At 38.3% G+C, this 21,392-nt stretch overlaps 1 protein-coding gene across 2 annotated transcripts; it reads right to left on the reverse strand.

Moving 5' to 3' along the window:
- Window positions 1-1,784: 1,784 nt before the first annotated feature.
- pgfb (placental growth factor b) lies at window positions 1,785-20,608 on the reverse strand. Of its 2 annotated transcripts, none has more exons than XM_026933790.3 (7): window positions 20,123-20,608; window positions 9,802-9,838; window positions 5,365-5,561; window positions 3,937-4,016; window positions 3,732-3,761; window positions 3,577-3,662; window positions 1,785-3,452 (listed from the first exon to the last, which is right to left on the reverse strand). In XM_026933790.3, exons 1-6 carry the CDS (start codon window positions 20,186-20,188, stop codon window positions 3,590-3,592), a joined length of 483 nt encoding a protein of 160 aa, XP_026789591.1. In that variant the 5' UTR covers window positions 20,189-20,608; the 3' UTR covers window positions 1,785-3,452; window positions 3,577-3,589. The 2 variants fall into 2 exon arrangements, with proteins under 2 accessions (XP_026789591.1, XP_026789590.1); XM_026933789.3 differs by having other exon boundaries at window positions 3,577-3,639; window positions 20,123-20,605.
- Between the last annotated feature and the right edge of the window lie 784 nt (window positions 20,609-21,392).

Consider the following 21,392-nt stretch of genomic DNA (forward strand, 5'->3'; position numbering starts at 1 on the left):
GTTATTAAATGAATACAAAGTGCACTGTAAAATATGATTGTAAACACTGTAAAAAAAATTAGGTATTCATATATGGAGATCTGGCATCAAAAGGAAAACATTACCAACAAATAGTTATTATTTTAGGTCCAGAATACACTAGAAAGAATTTTACCATTTTAAAGTATTTTGATATGATTGAGAAAGAGCAGAGAACTTGAGAGATTATATATATAGGTAAAAATGTAGACTGTAACAACAAGACATCTTTTAAATAATTTCAGCTCCAAATTGACTAATCTACATTCAAAGTCAAAGCCACCACTGGTTATGGAATATTTAAGGCAGTGTTTGAAATTTTATAGAAATAACTTCTAGGGAAAGAGTAGAAATCATTTCAAATGTACAGTATATTCAGCTTATTTGATGAAGATCAAATAGATAATACAAAAAGATGCTTTTTATTACCTTTGTTACCCATGTCAGAAAAGTAAAACATAAATCTACAATTATCTGAAAATATTATGTGTATTAATATAAATCTAAAATTTATTAGTTCCTTTATGTGGTGTACTGAGATATTATAGTAAAGGGTAATTATAGTATTTTATTTGAACAAAGATTGTAGAACAACCATATGGACAGAACTGACCCGCAGGCAGTCTAAGACCAGTGCTACACAAAATGTAATTACAAAATATACACATTAAAATAAACCTGAAAGACAAAAAAACCTAGTCTTTCAGTTGAATAAATTATAGGCTCTTTGATTTGATTGGCCTTTCCCAGCTGCAGTGAGGATATACTGCAGTGAGCAATGAGCATGAAAACCCTAATACAGGAATGACTTGAGACACACTCTTAGTTTAGTAGAGAAGTAGTTCCCTATGTAAGCTTTTGTGTGTAACTAATATAATTTAAGACTTGCCTACAAATTCTGGACAACATGTATAGCTATATGCATCAAACTGTGATTCTTAAGTTGATGTTCTTTGATTCCTCAGAGGTTATATTCTGGAGGCTGAGTTGCAGCTTTGTCTAGACCTGGGCATCTCTGCTGCTTTAGGCCTCCAGGAAGAGGTCATTATGGCTCTGCAGCTTCTGAAGCTGAACCTGGGAGTGCTTGCTCTGATGAATGACCTCCTGTGAATGTAGTGTGATGTCTAAGAACCCTGACTAGTACAGAATGTTGTATGGGTTGTATGCAGCTCTAAGCATCATAACAGGATGCAAATATTGCTTTTGAGCACCTGGCAAATGCAAAAGGATTTCTATCAGTGCAGAGAGAATGGAGGCTTTGTGGCATTGAGCTTGTGAAGGCTTGTGAAGATAGTCACCATCTAGGATTTTAGGATTTCAGAAATGTGTCATGTATTGGGGATGTTGTTTTATTAATGGCAGGAAAGCTTAGACAATGTGAAAATTCAAAAAGTGTCCTTAGATATCTGAATTGACTCTATATATCAATTCATGTGGCATAATGATACACGTCAGTTTCTAAACCTTATAAACCACACTAACTAAAGTGGAAACTCATTAAATTGTACCACTCTGTATTTTTAAAACTTTTTTTTGTTTTTGTATATTCAGAATAAAATATCTAATTTATTGGTTGACCTAATCAATCTTGTTGTTACATTTGATTTTATACTGGAAATGGCTTTATATATAATAGTGCATGGTATTTTCTTGACAACAATAAAGAAATGATATAACAAGTCAAACACTATACAAACCAAAACACTATGATCACTCCTCTTATGACGACCCTGTTTATAACATTCCTTTAATAAAGGAACAACAACTTAGATGATGTATCTCTTTATTGGCAGTGGCACGATAGCAATACATTATCAAAATCATATATAAATATGTACAATATACATGAAACTGAAAATAACTTTAAAACTCTTGACCCATGATGGTAATAAAAATGAAAAAAATTGCTCTTACGTTCACACTCAGCAACACAACAAAAATGCTGCCAGTTTAAGTCCAATACAATCCTATATCTGGTGCTGTGCTAATAAAATCTGAGAAATGAAAGAATTTACACAATACTAATTTGATAAAAGCCTATTAGTCACTGTTAAACTGATATTGTCACTTTTGTATTTAAAGGCCAAGTAGTATTAGCAGCAGGTGTTGTTGTTTTTTAATTTATTATTATTATTTATATTTTTTTGGTTGAGTCTCATCATGTTGCTGACCTGAACCCATCCTTTTTTGAACCATTTTAATAGACAAAAATAATAAACTTTTATTTCAAACTTCAGTTTATGTTGATTTACACTCGTCTCTCGTATTGCAAAATCATATACACAAATTCATCAAATTCACTGGCTCTTCCATGAACTGTCATTATTTAAATCATATGTACGGTACAGCAGGTTTGTTTATGTTTGGAAAATGATAATATATTGAATTGCTTTCTTGATACCAGTAGAGGTCACTACGTCAATGTACGAACCATATAAGAAGTCACTTAGAGCTCTAATGCAGTCCATGTGCACCATTCTCCATGTAGACTTATTCAAGCTTAAGAATTTGGTTTGTGGAGTGAATGCTTGTAAGAAAAGACAAACTCAGAGAAGTTGGATTGGAGCTCTGACAGCTAGAATGCCAAACCAACAGACAATCTGCTAACGACACAAGCGTAGAGGGGTCATGGGGGACAGGGAGGAGACAGAGAGAGAAAAGTCTTCACAGGAACTGGTATGTGTGAACAGGGAATATATAAGGAGGGAGGAGTTTCTTGGTCTTTGTCCCAGCTTTCAATTCTTGCATAACTATCAGCTTGCAGTTATTGCATATGTAATTACATTTACTCTGAGAACTCATTAATACAAGAATAAAGAAGCTCATTGCTTATCTCGGTGAATGAAACATCAGAAATGATTACTGTTAGTTTTCTAGCAAAACCAACTGTCTTTGGTGATTAAATTTTTATCTCTAAAAAAAAAAAAAAAAAAATCCCAATTTGTACTCATGCCAAACTTCAGCAGAGTATTCAGTCATAAACAACCAAACATGCTCTCTCTTCTGGTTTGCAAGCAATAAATAAAAAGATGTGATATGTCATAGATAGTGTGCGTAATAATAATAATAATAATAATAATAATAATATATTATTAACAATTATATATATATATATATTTTTTTTTTTACTTTATATAGCCAGTGTCCTGTGGGGTCATGTTCTAGCTCAGACACTAGGTCTGGCCCACCACTGTTATGCTCCTCAGGAGATTTGTGAGATGCACGTCTGAGGGTATCACCTCACAAAAGGCACTTCCCTTTATATGAAATGTCCCCGGTGATCTCCCCATCACCATGACAATGGTGCATCTTGGATCTGGTGGTTGAGGTGACGCAGGATGCTGTAAGAGGCTGGCAGTACACTGAAGGGGCAGGCAGTATGGGATGGGCAGAGAGCAGGAAGAGACTGCGTTTACCTTCGAGGAGGCTGGCACCTGTGAGACATGATGTATGAAGGTTCAGTATGAAGGTCACCATCAGTTAACAGTACACTCTGAAAAAGCTTTATTATATCTGTTTCCAGTAATAGAACTGAATTGTAAGAAAACAGTTCTGTACCCATCACAGTCTTTCACTCGCTGTTTCTCCTTTCTTTTTTTCCCCCGTCCTCTTGGCTTCCACCTACAATTAAGAAATGATAAACTCTGATTTTGAAATAAATCATGAAACTGCAGTTATTATTACTTATGATAAAGTGTTGCTAAGAAAGTTACCTGTCATGTTTTGGTGTACGCTTTCTTAGTCTGATCATCACACCACATAAGAACAGAGACACAATTAGTTACTAGTCTTGTGGTACTGTCAATTTCATAAACACATCACTATTCAGAGTTACGATTGGAGGACATGGTTATGATTAGAGAACACATGAATGTATAAAACAGAACAAACCAGAGTGAGTGGTTATTTTGTCCTTACCTACATTCACAGCTTTTATGCTCCACAAAAGTCATCTCTACATACTCCTGTCTCTGCTCTGCTGGCTTCAGCTTTAATAACTGCATACAAATATAACTGTTACTTTATTTCTTATATTGACTGTACAACAACAGTGTGGCTCAAATGTAGTCCACTGCAAAAAAAAAACACAAAAACAACAACAACAACGTCTTAGCAAGTGAAAATATCTTGAATATAGTCAAACTGATATAGCATTATCTTTCCTATTATAAGATTACAATCAACCAAATACAATACATGATTATTAAACCTATTTCTAGTGATTATTAAACATGATTATTAAACCTATTTTTTTTACTAACTTCAAGTCTGAAATAGTCTTGTTCTATTGGCAGATACTTTTTCTCATTTTTAGCATTTATTTCTATAAAGAAGCTAAAATATCTGCCCATATAATAAGAAAATGTAAAGCTTGAAATGAGTAGAAATGTCTAGAAATAGGTTTAATAATCTTATATTTGGTTTACTGTAGTCTTAATAACAGGAAATAATAGATTGCACTGAGATCTCATAGGCTAATATTCTTTATTTAGTAAGTACGTACCAATTCAAAAATCACATGCTGATAGTGGAACTGAAATGCTGGATAAGTTTTGCATTAGATTAAGAGGATCCAATCCACTAAGAAATGTAGTGCCATGAATGCTTATAATATCTATTGATGATCATCAGAGAGTCACATGGTGACTAAGAGGATGACAGTACTGGCTGGTACTCTGTTTAGCACAATGCAGATATCCACTGAGAGCTCTGATATGTGTATTGTATTAAAATATAATATGGGATCAGGACATGAGATAAACCAATGAGATAAACTGTGTCAGAACAGGTAAAAAAAAAAAGTCTAGAGCACTAGTTCTCAAGAATACTTTGTTGCTGCCTTGTTGCCATACACAGCATCTGTACTCTGAGAGAGTGTGTGACTTCACATAAAAACTGCTAATTGATATAACACTCCTATGTTGAACAAAGTAAAACTGGTCATGTGCAGCTGTCCAGAGCATGATCTACTTTGATCTGTGATCTGTGTGTTTTAAAAATGGAGACATGGCAGACTTCTGCCTGCAATTACTGCGCAATCAGCTTGTCAGCAGCTTTTCATTTCATAGACGTTATTTCCTAAGAATGCTTTCATTCATCTATTTAGGACTATTCAGGATTTTCTACTAGTAGGGGCACCCTACCCTAAAAGTTAGCTGGATACACTGGATGGTATTAAATCATTTATATTACTATATCAAGTTTACATGCAGATGTAAATGTGCTGAATTAAATGCAGTTCAGTCCAGCTGGCCACATCCAGTGTATTTACTTAGTTGTTGACACTGTTATTGACCACCAGCAGAGATAGTCCCCTTTACTTTTTGTTATTGCTCTAGTACATACTTGCATAGTGACGTTAGAGGTTAGTGTGGGGTGGCACTCAAGGTTCTCATCTCCACAGCAACCAGCACAACGGACCAATGGCACGCAGGACGGGCTGTACATGTGCTCCACCTCCCCAGGATACTCCTGCACTACATCCACCAGTGTCTCGATGGTGCGGCAGAAGCTCCGTCCCCACACCTCCTGAAACAGGATTACTGCAACAAGGGCAAACACAGCAGGGAAAAGGCAGGCATTATAGGCCAAAGCTTTACAAAGATTTATGTTTTTCCTCTTCTAATACACCATATTTAGTCCAGGAAATCCTTAGTAATTAGCCAGTGAGTTAAATAAGCTGCGTTGTCCCTTTAATCTCTCATCTTATTATTTTGAAGTATATTATTCCATAACAACTATGTAATGTTCAGTGTAACCGATAGTAAAGGTACGTTGTTATATGTGTGAGGGGTGTGATTTTAAGGACATTAACAATGTTTTTTGACACTTTAGCATGACAACCAGCTTCTCTTCTCTAACACAGGTGGTTGTGGAGGTTCTGAAACCTGCAGGCAGCCAGAGGCACATGACAGGATTAGCAGACCATTGTAAGCTGTAGGTACTACACTATGCACAATTGCCCAATAAACATGTGCTTCGTTAGCTTGGTCTCAAATGTGTGGTCACGGTGCCTCAGTTTGGCCACCTTTCACACAAACAGCAGCATCTTTCCCAACATTCTCAACTAACTTGCTTTCTTTCATGGGGCCCTAATTAGCTGCACCTTAAGCTAGTTACGGTCATGAACACTGGCCTATAAGCAGGCAGGAATTCCGGATGAGGAGGATTATTCTTCACTGAGTTTTAGAATGTTCTAAAAACTTTGGCCTTTGTGTAATTATATTCTCTTTTTAGCAAGTTTTAAAGTAGCTAATATTCTCTGTGCCATTTTCTGCTAAAAGAGAAAGTTCTGATAAAGAGAATTTTAAAGTTTTTTTTTTAAATTTATTTATTTTCAAGACACAAAAGGCTCAGTGGAAATGACAATGGAAAAAAGTCAATAGAACAACTCAGGGTATTTGTTAGCTCAGGTTTTTTTTTTTAACAGCAAAATATGGTAAAAAAATATATTTTTAAATACCAAAGTATTTAAAAAAAAAAAAGACTATAAGCAATTGATGACAGGGTACAAGAAAAAAAAATCTGGAAAGGAATGAAAGGAAGGTAATACTAACTTCATAGGTCAGGTCACCTGTAGCTCTGACTAACCAGATAGCTCTATATCATCATCATGTAATCCAAAATGAGAGAAGAAGAAGAAGAAAGGGAAAGATGTTGCATATTTACGACATTACACACATTACAACATGATTGTTGGAAGATCTTGGCATATGTGTACAGGTATTCTAGCAGTTAGAATGGAGAAACAGAACTGTGCTTTTAGTAGTCTTACTTCAAAATAATATTCTCAAATAATATTCTCATTTTTCTACGCATTAACCATTTTCCAAATATTTCTGTTACAGCCCTGTAATTTCTTTAAATCTGTGCAGCTAAAATGTACAGTTACTAATAATAACTATGTAAGGATTATTCATTTACTTTTCGTTAGTATTCATAGGTCTGATGTAGAAATATCACTCCTTCCGCAGCCTTACTTCATTTCTTGATCAGCATCTGCTCCTCATTATCAAAAGAGTAACATGAGAGAGCGAGTGGGAGAGATAAAAGATGAAATTTCAAAGCTGCTAATCAATCTGCCACTCCCTACGCACTCCATCCAGTAATGAAAACAGACAACACAGGGGGTTTCAGTAGCTTTAGGTTGTCCAGCAGTCTGCTAAGAGTGAAAAAAATCACATATGGAGGAACTTCAGGGTTAAAGAGTGGGAATCAATCATTGGATGAAAAAACATCACGCATCACCATGAAGGAAAATAAAAGAGCCAATAAGAAATAGTGGGAAGAGTGGAATGACTGCCCCAGGGATAGTCCACAGTTTACTACGAGAAGGCAGAATACACATGCATGCAAATTAGTAGATATGGGCCAAAGACTTCTGCAAAAACAAAATCCAGCCAGCAGTTGCATCAGTTCCTGACCAGGACATTTTATTTTTGCTTGATAGACTTGAGCAATGATTTTCTACATGCACATGTCTCAGCTTGGTAAACATTTCTAACACTTTAAACAAATGATCCTAAATGTGCTTTTGAGCCCCTCTCTTATGGCTTTTGAACCTCTCTCTTAATGCACACACACTGCTGAAACAGTATTTTCTAGACTTCACGCAAAGCTTTAAAAGTTCTACCTCAGTTCTTACAACAAGGATTTAGGTATGGACACTATTCATGTTGCCCCACATCAACCACTAACTAAATATAACTGAATGAATCATTTTATACATAACAAAAAGAACAAACAACTCAGTAGTGCCTATTATTATTTATGACTCAAAAGATGTAATTAGCATTACAAGAATGAAAAAAAAAACAACTTTATTGTGCACAATATGTGCAACTATGTAAACTGTCATAGTTACCAAGTGAAAGTGCAAGACCTCTTGCTTGCTCTGCTGCGAGCTCATCTCTGATGCTGCATCTCTACAATATCAGCATCTCTAATGCCAATGTATGTGAGCTAGCCCACAAACTCTAGCTAGTTATCTCAAATACAGCATAGAGAATGAAGCTACACTATATGGCCAAAGGTTTGTGGACACCTCACCATCACACCCATATGTGGGCCTTCCCTGAACTGTTGCCACAAAGTTTGAACCACACAATTGTACAGAATGTAGCACAATGCTGTAGCATTAAGATTTCCCTTCACTGGACCTAAGGGGTCTAAATGTTCCAGCATGACAATGCCCCTGTGCACAAATTGAGGGCCATGAAGACATGGTTTGCCAAGTTTGGAATGGAAGAACTCGAGTGGCCTGCACAGAGCCCTGACCTCAACTCTACTGATCACCTTTGGGATGAACTGGAATGCCCAGGCCTCCTCACCCGACATCAGATCCCAACCTCAATAATGCTCTTGTGGATGAATGGACAAATCTCCACAGCCACGTTCCAAAATCTAGTGGCAAGCCTTCCCAGAAGAGTGGAGGTTTTTATATTCCACTAAATCTGGAATGTGATGTTCAAAAAGCACATATGGGTGTGATGGTCAGGTGTCCCAAACTTCTATGTGGTATTACCTCTGATCGCATCCAGCGCATGTAATTTTTATTACCTCTTTGTTCTCCAAATATTTTATTATCTAATTTGTGTATTTTACTCTCTAATCTGTCAAATATGTCAGGGGCATGCCAAATAGTGTTAGCACAATAGCTAAAATGCAGAGTAATAAATACTCACGCTGAGGCAAGCAGACAACCCAGATGACACACTCTTGCCTGAAATAACTGGGTTTGCAATACAAAAATACAGAGAAACACAAAGACTATCCATTAGTCACTAGCTCGCTATCGTGACTTCTCTAGCTAAACAACCACACAACCAAGTAATGACACAAATTCCACGACAATGATAAATTGTCTGAGTATCATTTATAAGCTTCCCACCATATTAGAGACCAAAAAACTTGAATATTCAGCAAGAAAACAGCTATCACTCATGAATCCTTTTCCTCTTATAGTATTATACTGACTTTCACTTTGACTTCTGTTTGCTTAAACTCTCTGGCTATTAGTGTTTCTCTCCCCTGACAGTTGGCCGGCTCCCTTTTGTCCCTCTGTAGTCATGTAATGACATTTGGCAGTGTATCGTGTATGTGTACAAATTTCTCACCAATTCTCAAGTGACAGCGCTGACACGACACTGGCTGTGAATTACTATGACAGGACTGCCAGGCAGACTCTCAACATCTCAGGAACATTTTATAGAGTATTTTAAGGACAAATTAAAGAAAATTTTATTAGATTTAGCAATCTTTTTTCACTGTTATACTGTTTATACCTTTGGGTGTATTGGTCTGATATTATTATCTTTGAATCCTTACCTGCTTTTATATATAATTGTGGATTTTGTACTGTTGGCTTTTAACATAAATAATCTCAAACTTGTATCCTTGTCTCCATGGTTGTGATACTTCCATTAACATATCAACATAAAATATTAACAAGAAACCTATCAGTGAAATTTAGTCATATTGCTAGGTAAATGTCACTGCACTGCATTGTGCACATTCAGTTTTAACAGGGAATCAGAGGCACTGACTGGACTGGGGACCGTAGCAGCATGCCTAACCAAATCTCTTGATAATCTGCTCATTCTAACTCAACGCATTTTACAACGGTCCCACTTTTCCCAGGTTACCATCTGCACCACTGCTCATGAAAATATCAAGAATTATAACGACACAATCTCGTGCTTTATTACTGTGCTTCTGTCACTGTAACAATTTTATACTGCCTAATTCAAATAGATAATAGTCTGGTTATGTTGATATTCTTACCTTTAGAGGTGCTGTTGGTAAAGCCTGAGTGGGAACACTGCAAAACATTAAAAAGTGTAACAGATCAGAGATCATCAGATTAGTGATATTTATCACAGATTCAACATGATTATATCTGTTTATCATTGGTATAATAATGTATGTAAATATGGGAAATGGAAATTTAACATAAGTACACAGAAGATATGCAATTACGCAATTTTCTAGTAGTAACATGGATAAACAAGCCCTACAGATAACTAAAGCTAGATAATCCACAAACTATTTGTTTTAAGATATAAATTTAAATACAACAGCAAGCATAAAAGATAAAATCTCTTAGCACACACTGGTGGTACAAGACAGAGCTGCACATTTCAATCCAAAGTCACCCTGGTGTGGCCAAGAGATATATCATATTCCCATTTGTGTCTGTTTAAGTTCAGTGTGATTCATCTATTTATTTTCCTGTTCGTCTATCTCCATTCTGTGGATACTCCCCATTAAGCCTTTGTTAAACATTACATTTTCTCTGGAACGTAAGAACTCAACAGCTGCATTAACTCTTTAGAAGTTACAAGAGTCATGACAAATACTTATTATCATTAACATCCCAACTTACTGTTTCCTTAAAAATAACACCAAAAAGATTTAATAATTTGTACCTCAGTTGAAATGTAATAAACCGAACACTATGTTAAAATGACTTTTGTCTGGATTGAGATCCTGAACAGCTAACCAGAGAAGCAAATCCGCAGACTGATATCATATCATGATTCATTGGTTTGTGAAATTCCTCTGCCATGGCTCAGGATAAGGAGGCTCAGTTCTCAACAAATTAGTGGGTCAGTGACCTACATTGCCTACCTCCACCTTACTCCAGTGTGTGTAGGTCACAAAAGGTCTGACATGGAGCAAACTTTTGTAGAAAGAGAAATTACACTACAGCACTGTCTAAGGATAGTGGCACCTTCTTTTGAAAAAAAAAAAAAGAGGCATAATGAAACACATTTACAATCACATAACTCTGTCTTGCTACTAAACAAGATTTGTTTCTCTATCACCATACAAAAGGCAGTTTCGTAAGCATGTAAGTGCGAAAAAGTGCACAATCCAAACCAACCTAAAAAAAAGGGGGGGGGGGGGGGGGGGTTTAGTAGTATTTCAGGCAGACTTCACCTCACCACAATGGTTCTTTTTGGCAGCGGTCTTGGATGCCTTTCATGGAAAGAATGCTTGAGGTAGCCATGGTGGGGGAGGAGGAGGCTTTGGGAGAACCTGGCATAATGCACGTCAGCCAGAATAAGGCACACACTCAGCACCTTCAGGTTCCCTGTGCCAGAGTGCGCGTTGCCTTTGTAAAATCTGGCAGATTATCACGGATATGTGGAGGACCTCACGTAGCAACTGCTCATCCATGTTTACGTCAGCATGTGCGATGGATGGATTAGCATTTAGGCATTTAGATTTATGGAAGACTCTTTTACATTTTGGCCAACTCCTTATGGTTTTCTAAGAATCATATAGATCATTAGGAACTGACAGGGCATCAAAGGTGAGACTCTTAATGATGATGCAGAATATGTGGAGGGGTTATGTGGTGAAACCTAAAGAACCATAGATACGGGATATACTAGAAATGAATATTCACAATGTGATATTTAAACCCATTTTGTTTATGTCAGGTTTATAAAGCAATAAGAAAGGATCATGAGGCATATAGTATGTTTTTTTCCCTGAAATAAATTCCTGAAAAGATTCAATTTCTCAATCTGTACGACTCCTTCAACAGTTCAGAAAGACTCTCATGATCGATTGGCCTGGATTTGGCCACTGTCCTGCTTTTGCCCATCAGTAATAATTACAAAGACAAGATCTGCAAAATAGGTTTATACAAACCACTGAGGCACTTCTATGAAAATGTTCCTGTATCTTGTATCTTGATTTATGTGAGAGTCACTAAAGTTCCATGAGACTTGATATTTATGCAATTCCCTTTCAGATGTTCCACAAGTTAGACAACACATGAGAGAGGTCTGACGTCATGAGGCAGCTGAGGGACATCAGTTTTCTAATCGCATAGTCTGTGGGATATGGGGCAGGAAGTTTTGAGAGAAAAACAAAAGCAAACAAAATGATAATTAAATATTTCTGCAGACTTTTGGCTCCTTGTAAAAATGTGGATAGTGACAGCAACTGGGGATGTTACAATTTTGAAATGGGAAAGTAATACAGATAAGTAGGTAGTACTACAGACAGGAAAGTGCTACAGAATAATTATACTATAGTACAATTTGCTGTTTTCTGAATCTATTAATCCTTGATAATCATCTTTCTTTATATGAATGCATTATCGCCATTTTGCAATAGAACATTCTACCCCAGGATCTTGTCAGTCTTCAGTGGACCACTTCTACAAGTGTTACTCAAACAGCCTTTTAAAGCACTCAACTGGTGGAGATCTGTCACATTAAAGTCTGTTGAAGGAGTGAAATGAACGGCTGTATTTAGAGTAAGTTAATGTGATAAGTACTACAATGCCTTCTGTCTTAAAGTTGATGCTTTCCAGCTGCTCGACATGTTAAGGTCAAATTAAAGAAAAGGTGATCCAGATTTAGGAGAAACTTGAGGCTGCTTTTTACTGATTGATGAGTGTACCATAAAGTAGTCAGTCCTCAATTTGATCACGTACAAACCAGAATAAGGAAATACACCAGTGTTACATGACACTGGGTTTGACTCGCCAGATGTTAATTCAAGAGCAGTGATCAGTCCAGGCACCATACAACAACATATGCAAAGACAACTCATTGGCCCTACATACATGTATATGGGCCAGTTCAGGGTAATTGTGCTCCCTATTACAGTAAATGGTGTCGTGGGTGTGTAAAAGGGAATAAATTGCCTCCAGATGAGAGATTAAAGGCCACCAAGCAGATGACAGTCCCTTGAGTGCCACCAAAGGAAGGAGAGGTCCATGTTTCCAGATTGTGATTGCACTCTGTCCCTTGGGCCACGAGCAGGCCTGCACAGGAAGAGGCAGACCTCCTGTCACCACTACAACTGTAGTTATGCGTGTCTACTCTAATTGCATGTGAACAAAATGTGGAGATGGATGCTGCAGCAACCAAAGGCTGAAAAGAGTAAAAACCACATATTTTCAGGAAAGTTGTTATGGAATTGCTTATAGTGTTTACTGACAAGAGTTTATTGACAAGGAAACACGTATCTCTGTTTCCTGCACACAACCTGAAAACTAGCCTGATTCCCATGAGTCGTGCTTTATAATGGTTTTGTAATTGAAATTGTGAATGTATTATCTTTGATTTTGCCAAAAAAAATAAAAAAAATCCAGTTAGTGCCTTGGCAGTGCATTTGAACTGAATACCGATCATATTAATGCCAAAGTGGTGCATGTTTACAGCTTGTCCCAAATTTGAACCCTAAATCTACAGTAATACAGTACAAAGTGTTACATATGCAGTAACAGCATTGCTATGAATATGTATTTGCAGGATTACCTCTCAGTGCTATAACCTGAAAACACAGGTGTTTATATTACCAGCTGCCTAGTCAATGGCTCTTGCATAAATAGCACCTTCTTGGCAGAACTGAGGCAGAGGAAGCCGATACACACAGGAACAGATGGCCAGACTCAAGTATTATTTTGCTCAAGTGTTGATAGAGAGGAAACACCTGTAGTGAATCATGTCTTCAAATTGCATGCTGAAGCACAGAAGCTACCGCAGACCCTGCTCTCTGTCCAGCTCCTATTACCTTTAATAACACTGTGCTTTTACAAGGCTGCTGCATACTCTTCCTCACTGCTGAGCCCAGATAGTACAGAGGGAATACCAGCATGGGTCAATGTCATCATCATTCCAGCTGTTTAAATAAAACAGAAGGAGATGACCTGGACAGGAAACCGACATTAAGAGGGCAACGGTTCAATACAACCTCTCTCTCAGCATTCTGTCCTTCTATCCTGCACAGGAAAGGTGAAAGCTAAGAATACATATAACGGAAAGAGTGAAACAGAGTTGAACGGTACAGGAGAGAACTCACAGGGTACAAACAAGGAAGGAAAAGAAGAATAGCACATCATATGACACTTAAGAGAGAATATGTGGCATCTGGGGCACAGTAGGAAGCGACGGAGATGGGAATTCACATGGAAGCACAACCAGTTTGAGAGACCAGGCAGAAAATAGCAAACAGGAAAATACATAAATACCTTATGAAAGGATGTAAATCTGCATGTTAAAACAATCACATAGTCAGGTGATTTCACAGCAGTTTCCTGACAGGTGCCTCCTTTTAGAACAAAACCATGCACTCAAATACACAAACTAACCTGCATGTGGGGCCTGTGTCAGAAAATTCCAAAAAAAAAAAAAAATCTATTGTCCATATAAATGGTAAATAGCTAAAATATAAAACCATGAATCATGTGTATAATATAACACATAGCCAGAATAAACACCAAGAACAAAAATTAGCTTAAAAAGCAAAACAGACTAGCATAAAAGTAGTCGAATTTACTAGCCTTTTCCATAATGCCTCTAAAATTAATTATATATTGTTGTTGTTCTTCTTCTTTTTTCGGCTGCTCCTGTTAGGGGTCACCACAGCAGATCATTGGGCCGCATATTTGATTTGGCACAGTTTTTATGTCAGATGCCCTTCCTGACGCAACCCTCCCCAATTTTATCCGGGCTTGGGACCGGCGCTGGGAGTGCACTGTCATGTGCAACCCCAGGGGCTGGAGTTGGTTCCCTGGCCATGTCACATCGTTTAGGAAGACAAAGATCTCCATGTGTTTAGGAGCAAACAAGTTCAGAGGCTCTCTGTAGAAATACAGTGGATATAAAAAGTCTACACACCCCTAGGGGAAAAAAAAAAGAAAAAACTTACAGAAACCTGGTTGCAATAAGTGTGCACACCTTTTTATTATGGGGGATGTGCTCAGAATCACATTCAAACTCATGTTCAAAACTAATTATCATACACTTTCATCACTGAAGAGATTCTGATGAACCCCAAATAATGATCAGCTATTTCAATTGGATTTTCTTGACATCTTCCTGGTTTCATCCGACTGCTGAAGCCATCGTCCACAAAGAGCTTACAAAGCATGCACAGGTTCTCATTGCTGGAAGGTATTTCTGATCAGGAGAGATGTGCAAAAGAATTTCCAAAACATTAGATGTACAAAGGATCACAGTGAAGGCCATTCCATCATCAATGAATGGAGAAAATGGGGCACCATTACCTCGCATTTTCCAGAACACCACATCCATCCAAAACTGATGAAAGGACAAGAAGAAAACTTATCACGGAGGCTGCCAAGAGACCTACGGCAACATTAAAGGAGCTCCAGGAATATTTGGCAAGTACTGGTCACTCTTTCTCACAAAAATTCTCACAAAAAAAACATCCAAGCCACCTAAATCACCCCAAACCATGGGACAAAATGTGTTATGGGTTGGTGTCTTTTTGGGCATTCTAAATTCTAAAAGATGTGTTTGGAAACAAATTAAAGACAACTTAGACAAGCTGACAACCCAAAAAACCGTATAGCATTGTGGTGACAGCATTTTGGCACAAATGTTAGGCAGCTGAAGATGAAGAAAAATTTCAAATTCTAGCACGATAATGACCAAAAGCAAAAAATCAACCTCAGAAGAAGATCAGTGTTTTGGAATGGCCTACTCAGGGCCCTAGAAGGAAAGTGAAATAAAATTGCCAAATCAGGATGTACAAAGTTGGTGGACTCTTACCGCAAACGACTGCTGTATTACAAGCAAAAGGTGCTTTACCAGAATATTAGTTAAGGGGTTATTGTAAGTTTTTCTTTTTCTCCCCCATCCCCCCAACCCCTAAAATGTTTCTATTTGTTTTCATGTGTTGGTTGCTGTATCAAATTAAATGTAGAAAAATACTTTTTTTTCAGATTTATTTTAATAGGGCTGTGTAGACTTTTTATATCCTCTGTATCTATTTATGCTGGGTCAGAAGCAGCTGCTAAAGCTAAGTGACATACAGCAGCTTGCTTGAAATGGTATCTAGTATTAGCTGCTTGTATCCCTACATTCTTTCTGGTTTTACATTATACACATCATAAAATTAGGGATGCACCACTCCCATTCTTTCCATTTTCAATACATCACCCATACCAGAGCTTTGAGTATTGGCTGATACCTGATGCTGATTTGATAATGACACCCTTTTAGTAACAGAGCTGCTACGGAGATGGCAGCATGCTTTAAGACTGTGATCATGTGCATGATATTTGTTGTATCAGTTAACATCACACATGTTCACATCAGTTGATCAGATTGAAGAATACGTCAAATCTGATCCGATATCAACCATTAGACTTTTAGTGTTCCTGGAATAGACTCTGGAGCCACTGCAACCCTGACCAAAATATGCAACACTTTCCCAAAATATACACAAATTAGTAATTTAAACCACAGAAACCTTGACCAGAATAAAGCAGTTACTGAAGATGAATGAATGAACAAGGTAAATGTGTCAGACAGCCCTGCAAATGCACTCCCTGTTAATGAACGTGGCCTTTCTTTGTCCCTCAAGGTTCATATCAGACCACCTGCACGACAGTAAAAACCGCCTGCTCCTGAGACTTTTTTGTGGAGTCCTGCCCAGTCCTGATGCACACCACTAGTCTGGCAAGGATCACATTATAGAAACATTTGCAAATATGAGCATGGTGTCAGACTCAACCGCTTTAATTTTTTATGGTTTACATTATTCTTAGTTTACAAAAGTCTGAAGAAATTGCTCACAACTGATGTAATGGCATAGTGAATATGTGATGCAGAATAAACATGATATTGTGATTGGTTTTTACTAGCAGTGATGACACATAATGTTAAAATGTGGACAGAATTTGGGCAGTGGCAAGCTTTCTTGGGAGAATCTGAAATCAGAGGCCTCCATCCAAAGGAGGAGGGCAGGACAAGACATCTATTACTGGTTTTCCCAATTGTGTGGCCAATATTTACTTTCCATTCTGTTTAGTTTTTCTTTTTGAAGTGGCCAAGCAGAAAACACAGACAGCAAAGTGGAGACAGGTAGTGTGGAGAAGAATTCTCAGGAATTTCTAAACATTTGCTGTGGTCTGTTGAGATCAAAAGCATTAAAGGTGACCGTGAAATTTCAAGACAAGGACAGAACTGCATAAGGAATTAGGAATTCACTGTATCCAGAGATATTTTCTCAGAAAAGCAAAACAAAACAAAATCTACCACCCTGAAGGTTTCATGGGGTTTAAAGTAAAACCCTACAACAGACAGCTTCCCTTTCAGAAAAAGGTTCCAGGAAAAATCCATCTACAAAGACCCTTGAGAAACACACTTAATAAGATTGTATGTCATCTGGAGTCTCCACCAACAGGGCCATGGCGTGATAGTATCTGGCTGTTACCCATTTGTTTTCTTTTGGGTAATGTTTGTGTGTTCATGAGACTATCTGGAAATACATTTCAAGGCTGTTTCAAAAATCTTCATCATTTTTCCCCCTTTGGATGGTCTCTCCTGTGCTGCTGAACAGCACCACCTATGTAGGATGCAGTCATGTAGCACTGCTAGATCAGTTTAACACAATGAATTTCCTGGTAAAGACCCATTTAATTAAAGTTAACCAGTTGTGTACTTAGACTGGGCTCACAGATTTTCAATGATCTGATACTGGTAAATTGATATTAGTAAAAACAAGTGATGGAACTCAATTATTGGTTTTGACAGTTTTGCTATAGCACTATATGTAACAGATGTAAAGTAAATGTAACAATGTACTATATTGAACTATATTTTGCTTCCCCAGTATACCTTAAAGATGGAACAAGATCTCCAACAGTTGGCTGGTTGATGCTTGCCAGGTAGCTGTTGTGTTAAGTATGAGTGACTGCTATTCTGAAATCTCAGAAGTGGATTTTACTCATGTTTTCACCAAGCATTTGTGAGCCGATTATCCAGCTCCATAAATGTAACAGTGAGTCCCTACTTACTCAAGTGATATCGCTCATTACCGGCCTGCTTCGTACAAATCCCCTTGAATTACAGCATACTGGAGTTTCGCCACATCTCAGTGACAGAGGAGGGGAACATGAGAGAGGAGAAAATGGAACAAATGAAAGGGCTGTAAGAGAGACGTGAAGCATGTCGAGGGAGATGAAGCAAAAGAAAGAGAAGAATAACTAAGAGTTTGAGGGAAGGGGAGGGGGAAGGGAGAGAGAGAAAGCGAGAGATTGGGAAGGTTCCAGTCTTTTGTGAGAACTCTTCAGTTAAGGCATTCAGGGAAGGATTCATCAATGGGCAGCAGTGAATGAACTTGAAAAACTTCTGCCATGTGTTAAATGTTCACTCCTGCTACAAAGGTGCTTGACTGAAAGTCTGTTCGACAAAGCCAGTAACAACAGATGTTTGGAAACCTCTTGGATCTCAAAACACTAAGGACAGTAAAAGTGTTGGCACAAGCACGAAAGACACACACACTTTCACAGATCGAAGACACATAGCTGTATTTTTGGGGGATGTCTGCAATGTGTTGGTGAAACTCTTAGCTGTTAACACTGAGCTAAGGACACAGGTGGACCCTGTTCTGTCCTAGCAGCCTTATGACAGGACCCAGGAGATGTGCACGATGTCCTTTCACACACACTGAGCTTAATCCATACAGTCCCAGCTTGTTTATTTAGTAAAACAACTTATTATATAAGCATATTATTCAGTAGCTACAATGACTTGTTGAGTAACTACAGTGAAACTAATAGGAGTGTGGACACACCAGCAGGTTGTGGGAGTGTAAGAGGTTTGTGCTACACAGAAGTACATTTTATATCTTCTGTGAAATCCTTATAATGTACAGAACTGCAGTAGAGAGCTGTTAGGCTGATATTAGATAGTCTGTATCTTTAAAGGAGTCAATTCATACTGTGTGTAAGCTGATGGAGCTGCAGGTGGAAAAGAAGAGAGACTCATGACAGGATAACCCAAACTGTTAACCTCAGACTCCCCATTCAAGTCCAAGTTCAGCTTTGGCAGCTCACATTTGACCTATATTTGGACAATACATTTCTATTTCTAATTGTCACAACTAGAAATAATGAGGCTTAGTTATGGAAAGGTGAAGATGTGCACTTACTAAATGTCCAATGTATTTGTACAGCTTGTAATGAAAAAGGTTTAAACCATAAATGTGCAACAGGAATTAAATCTTTTTTTTTTTTTTTAAATTTTTTTTATTGCCAGGATATCATATCAAAAATACACATGAATAAAGAATAAACACAAACGTACAGACTTGCTTAGCATAAACAATGCATAAAAACAGGAGTGAGACACTAAAGTTATAAGAATATAGAATATTACATCTCAACCTTCAACAAAATAAGTTAAAAAATAGCACAGGTTTACCATCTTAAGAGCTTTGGAGTTCTTTGAAGGAGAAATAGCTTGGATGTATTGCTCGATTTCTTTTCCAAAAACAATAAGTAAGGGCTTATGATGACTTCACTATGATGAATGTGAAATTTGGCAAGCAGCAGTAGAAGATTAATAATAAAATACTCATTCTTTTTTGTTTTGCTCGTGTTATAGAAACCAAACAACACATCCTTAAACAAGACTGACAAACCCAAAAGCAAATTTCGGTGAATAAACTTACAGAAATCAGTGCAGAATAATATAGCGTATATAAGGACAATCCGCAGGAACAGGCTACAGGAATTAAATGAACGTCAGCGTGAACTTCCAGGATGACGCAATCAGCACGCGCTTGCTCTGGGAGGCTCGTGAAGCCTGACGGACACAAACTCACGCGGGTCAAACTGGGTGATGCAGCTGGTCACGTTTCACTTCATGACTCGACACTTTCCATGTGGCACCAATTCAAAAAGAGATCAAGTTATAATCTACAGGGACAATGGGGTGTTAAATGGCAAACCTCAACAGACCATACCGGCTTTGCTGAGTGTGATGTTTCACTATTGAGCTTAGTGAGTTTAATGACACTCATTCACAGAGGTAAAGTCTGCCTGGAAAGCTGCACGTACGCTTCGCTGATCATTTGTGTGCACTAGAACTAATACACTTAACGGTGAGCAATTCAGGCGCACAAAGACGTCCGTATAAAAACGTGCCGGAAATGTAGGCACACTCACCACAAGTACTGCACTTGCAGCGATCATGTTTCCTGTGTGTAATAAAGTGTGCGCGCGCGCCTGTGTGCGGGTGTGTGTATGTGCGTGTGCGTGTATGCGCGCGCGTGAGTTTGTATGCGTGTGTGTGCGTGTGCGTGTGTGTGTGTGTGTTCTTACCTGAGCCAGGGGCAGCGTCAGCACCGCAGCCGCTATGACCTGCACCAGCGACGCCAACACGCTCATGCTGGGACACTTCAGTGCCAAGACCTGAGTCCACTCACTTCAGTGACACAAATCCACTCAGGAACAGCTACGTAAAAGTCAGAAATATATCCCACGACAAGAAGAAGAAGAAGAAGCAACGACTTGAGTGTGTTCGCCGAATAAAAAAGATGCGCGCGCGACCGTCCCTTCCTGACTGACTAGATAAATATCAAAACACTCCAGACGTTTCTCAGCACAGCCGTATCAGATCCTTGAATGGCTCCGAAACGGAAACATGTCAGAGATATTGCATGCAAAGCTAAGGAGGACTTGTTGCCTTTCTGTCAGTGCGCGTGGCTTTTCAGTGTGCGCTTTAAAGCTTCTGTGTGCTGCTCATCCTGTGCGTTTCCTCTGCATGCTCACACACTTGGGCTACTAATTGGCCCTCAGCACTTTTCAACAAGTTGCTCGTTTAAATCTCCTCCTCCGGCGCCTTTCACACTCGCCCCATCCCCACCCTCTTTCTCCTTCTCCTCCTCGTCTCCCTCCCTTTCTCTACCTTGCTCTCATAGAGTTTACCGTTAGGAGGTGGACTCATCAAAAAAAAAAAAAAAAGGTGCTGCTGTGCTCAGTATAAAACAGAAAAAAGCACCAAATCAATTGCATCTCTATGAAAACAGGTTTTCTACATATACAAGATACTCAAACTGGACCATTTATTCTTTATCCTCATGGAGGTTTTAATGGAATCTTTAAATGGACTTCTGTCCATTTCTTTCATTATCTCTACAATCTCTCTTCATCTGTTCGTTCACTGTGAACATTCATTACCTTTCGTTGCTGTTATTAGTAGCGATATGGTAAAAAGTGGTGGTGTTGATATTTGTCCATTCACTGCTGACGTGTGTGGTCAGAAGCCTTGGAATTCATCTTTTATTTTGAGTAAAACAGCAGGGGTGGACAGCAAGACCAGAATAAGCACAGTCTCAGAATAGGCATCCTGAGAAACAAACCACACCATTCTCCCAGTAAATTGGATTATGACATTCCAGCAACAAAGCATTACCTTGTCTAATTTTCAGCGAACAAACACTGTAAGACAACATCACGGAGGTAAATGAACTAATTCACGGGGATGTTCTTTTCCATTTAACGCTGCGTGTCGGGGGAAGATCCCTCCTGCTTCCTGTCGCTTTCATTCTTCCAATTCCTCACACAACATTTGTCCTCTATATAGTGGCGT

The sequence above is a fragment of the Pangasianodon hypophthalmus genome, chromosome 10 (genome assembly GCF_027358585.1).
Source record: "Pangasianodon hypophthalmus isolate fPanHyp1 chromosome 10, fPanHyp1.pri, whole genome shotgun sequence".
Classification (NCBI taxonomy): domain Eukaryota; kingdom Metazoa; phylum Chordata; class Actinopteri; order Siluriformes; family Pangasiidae; genus Pangasianodon; species Pangasianodon hypophthalmus.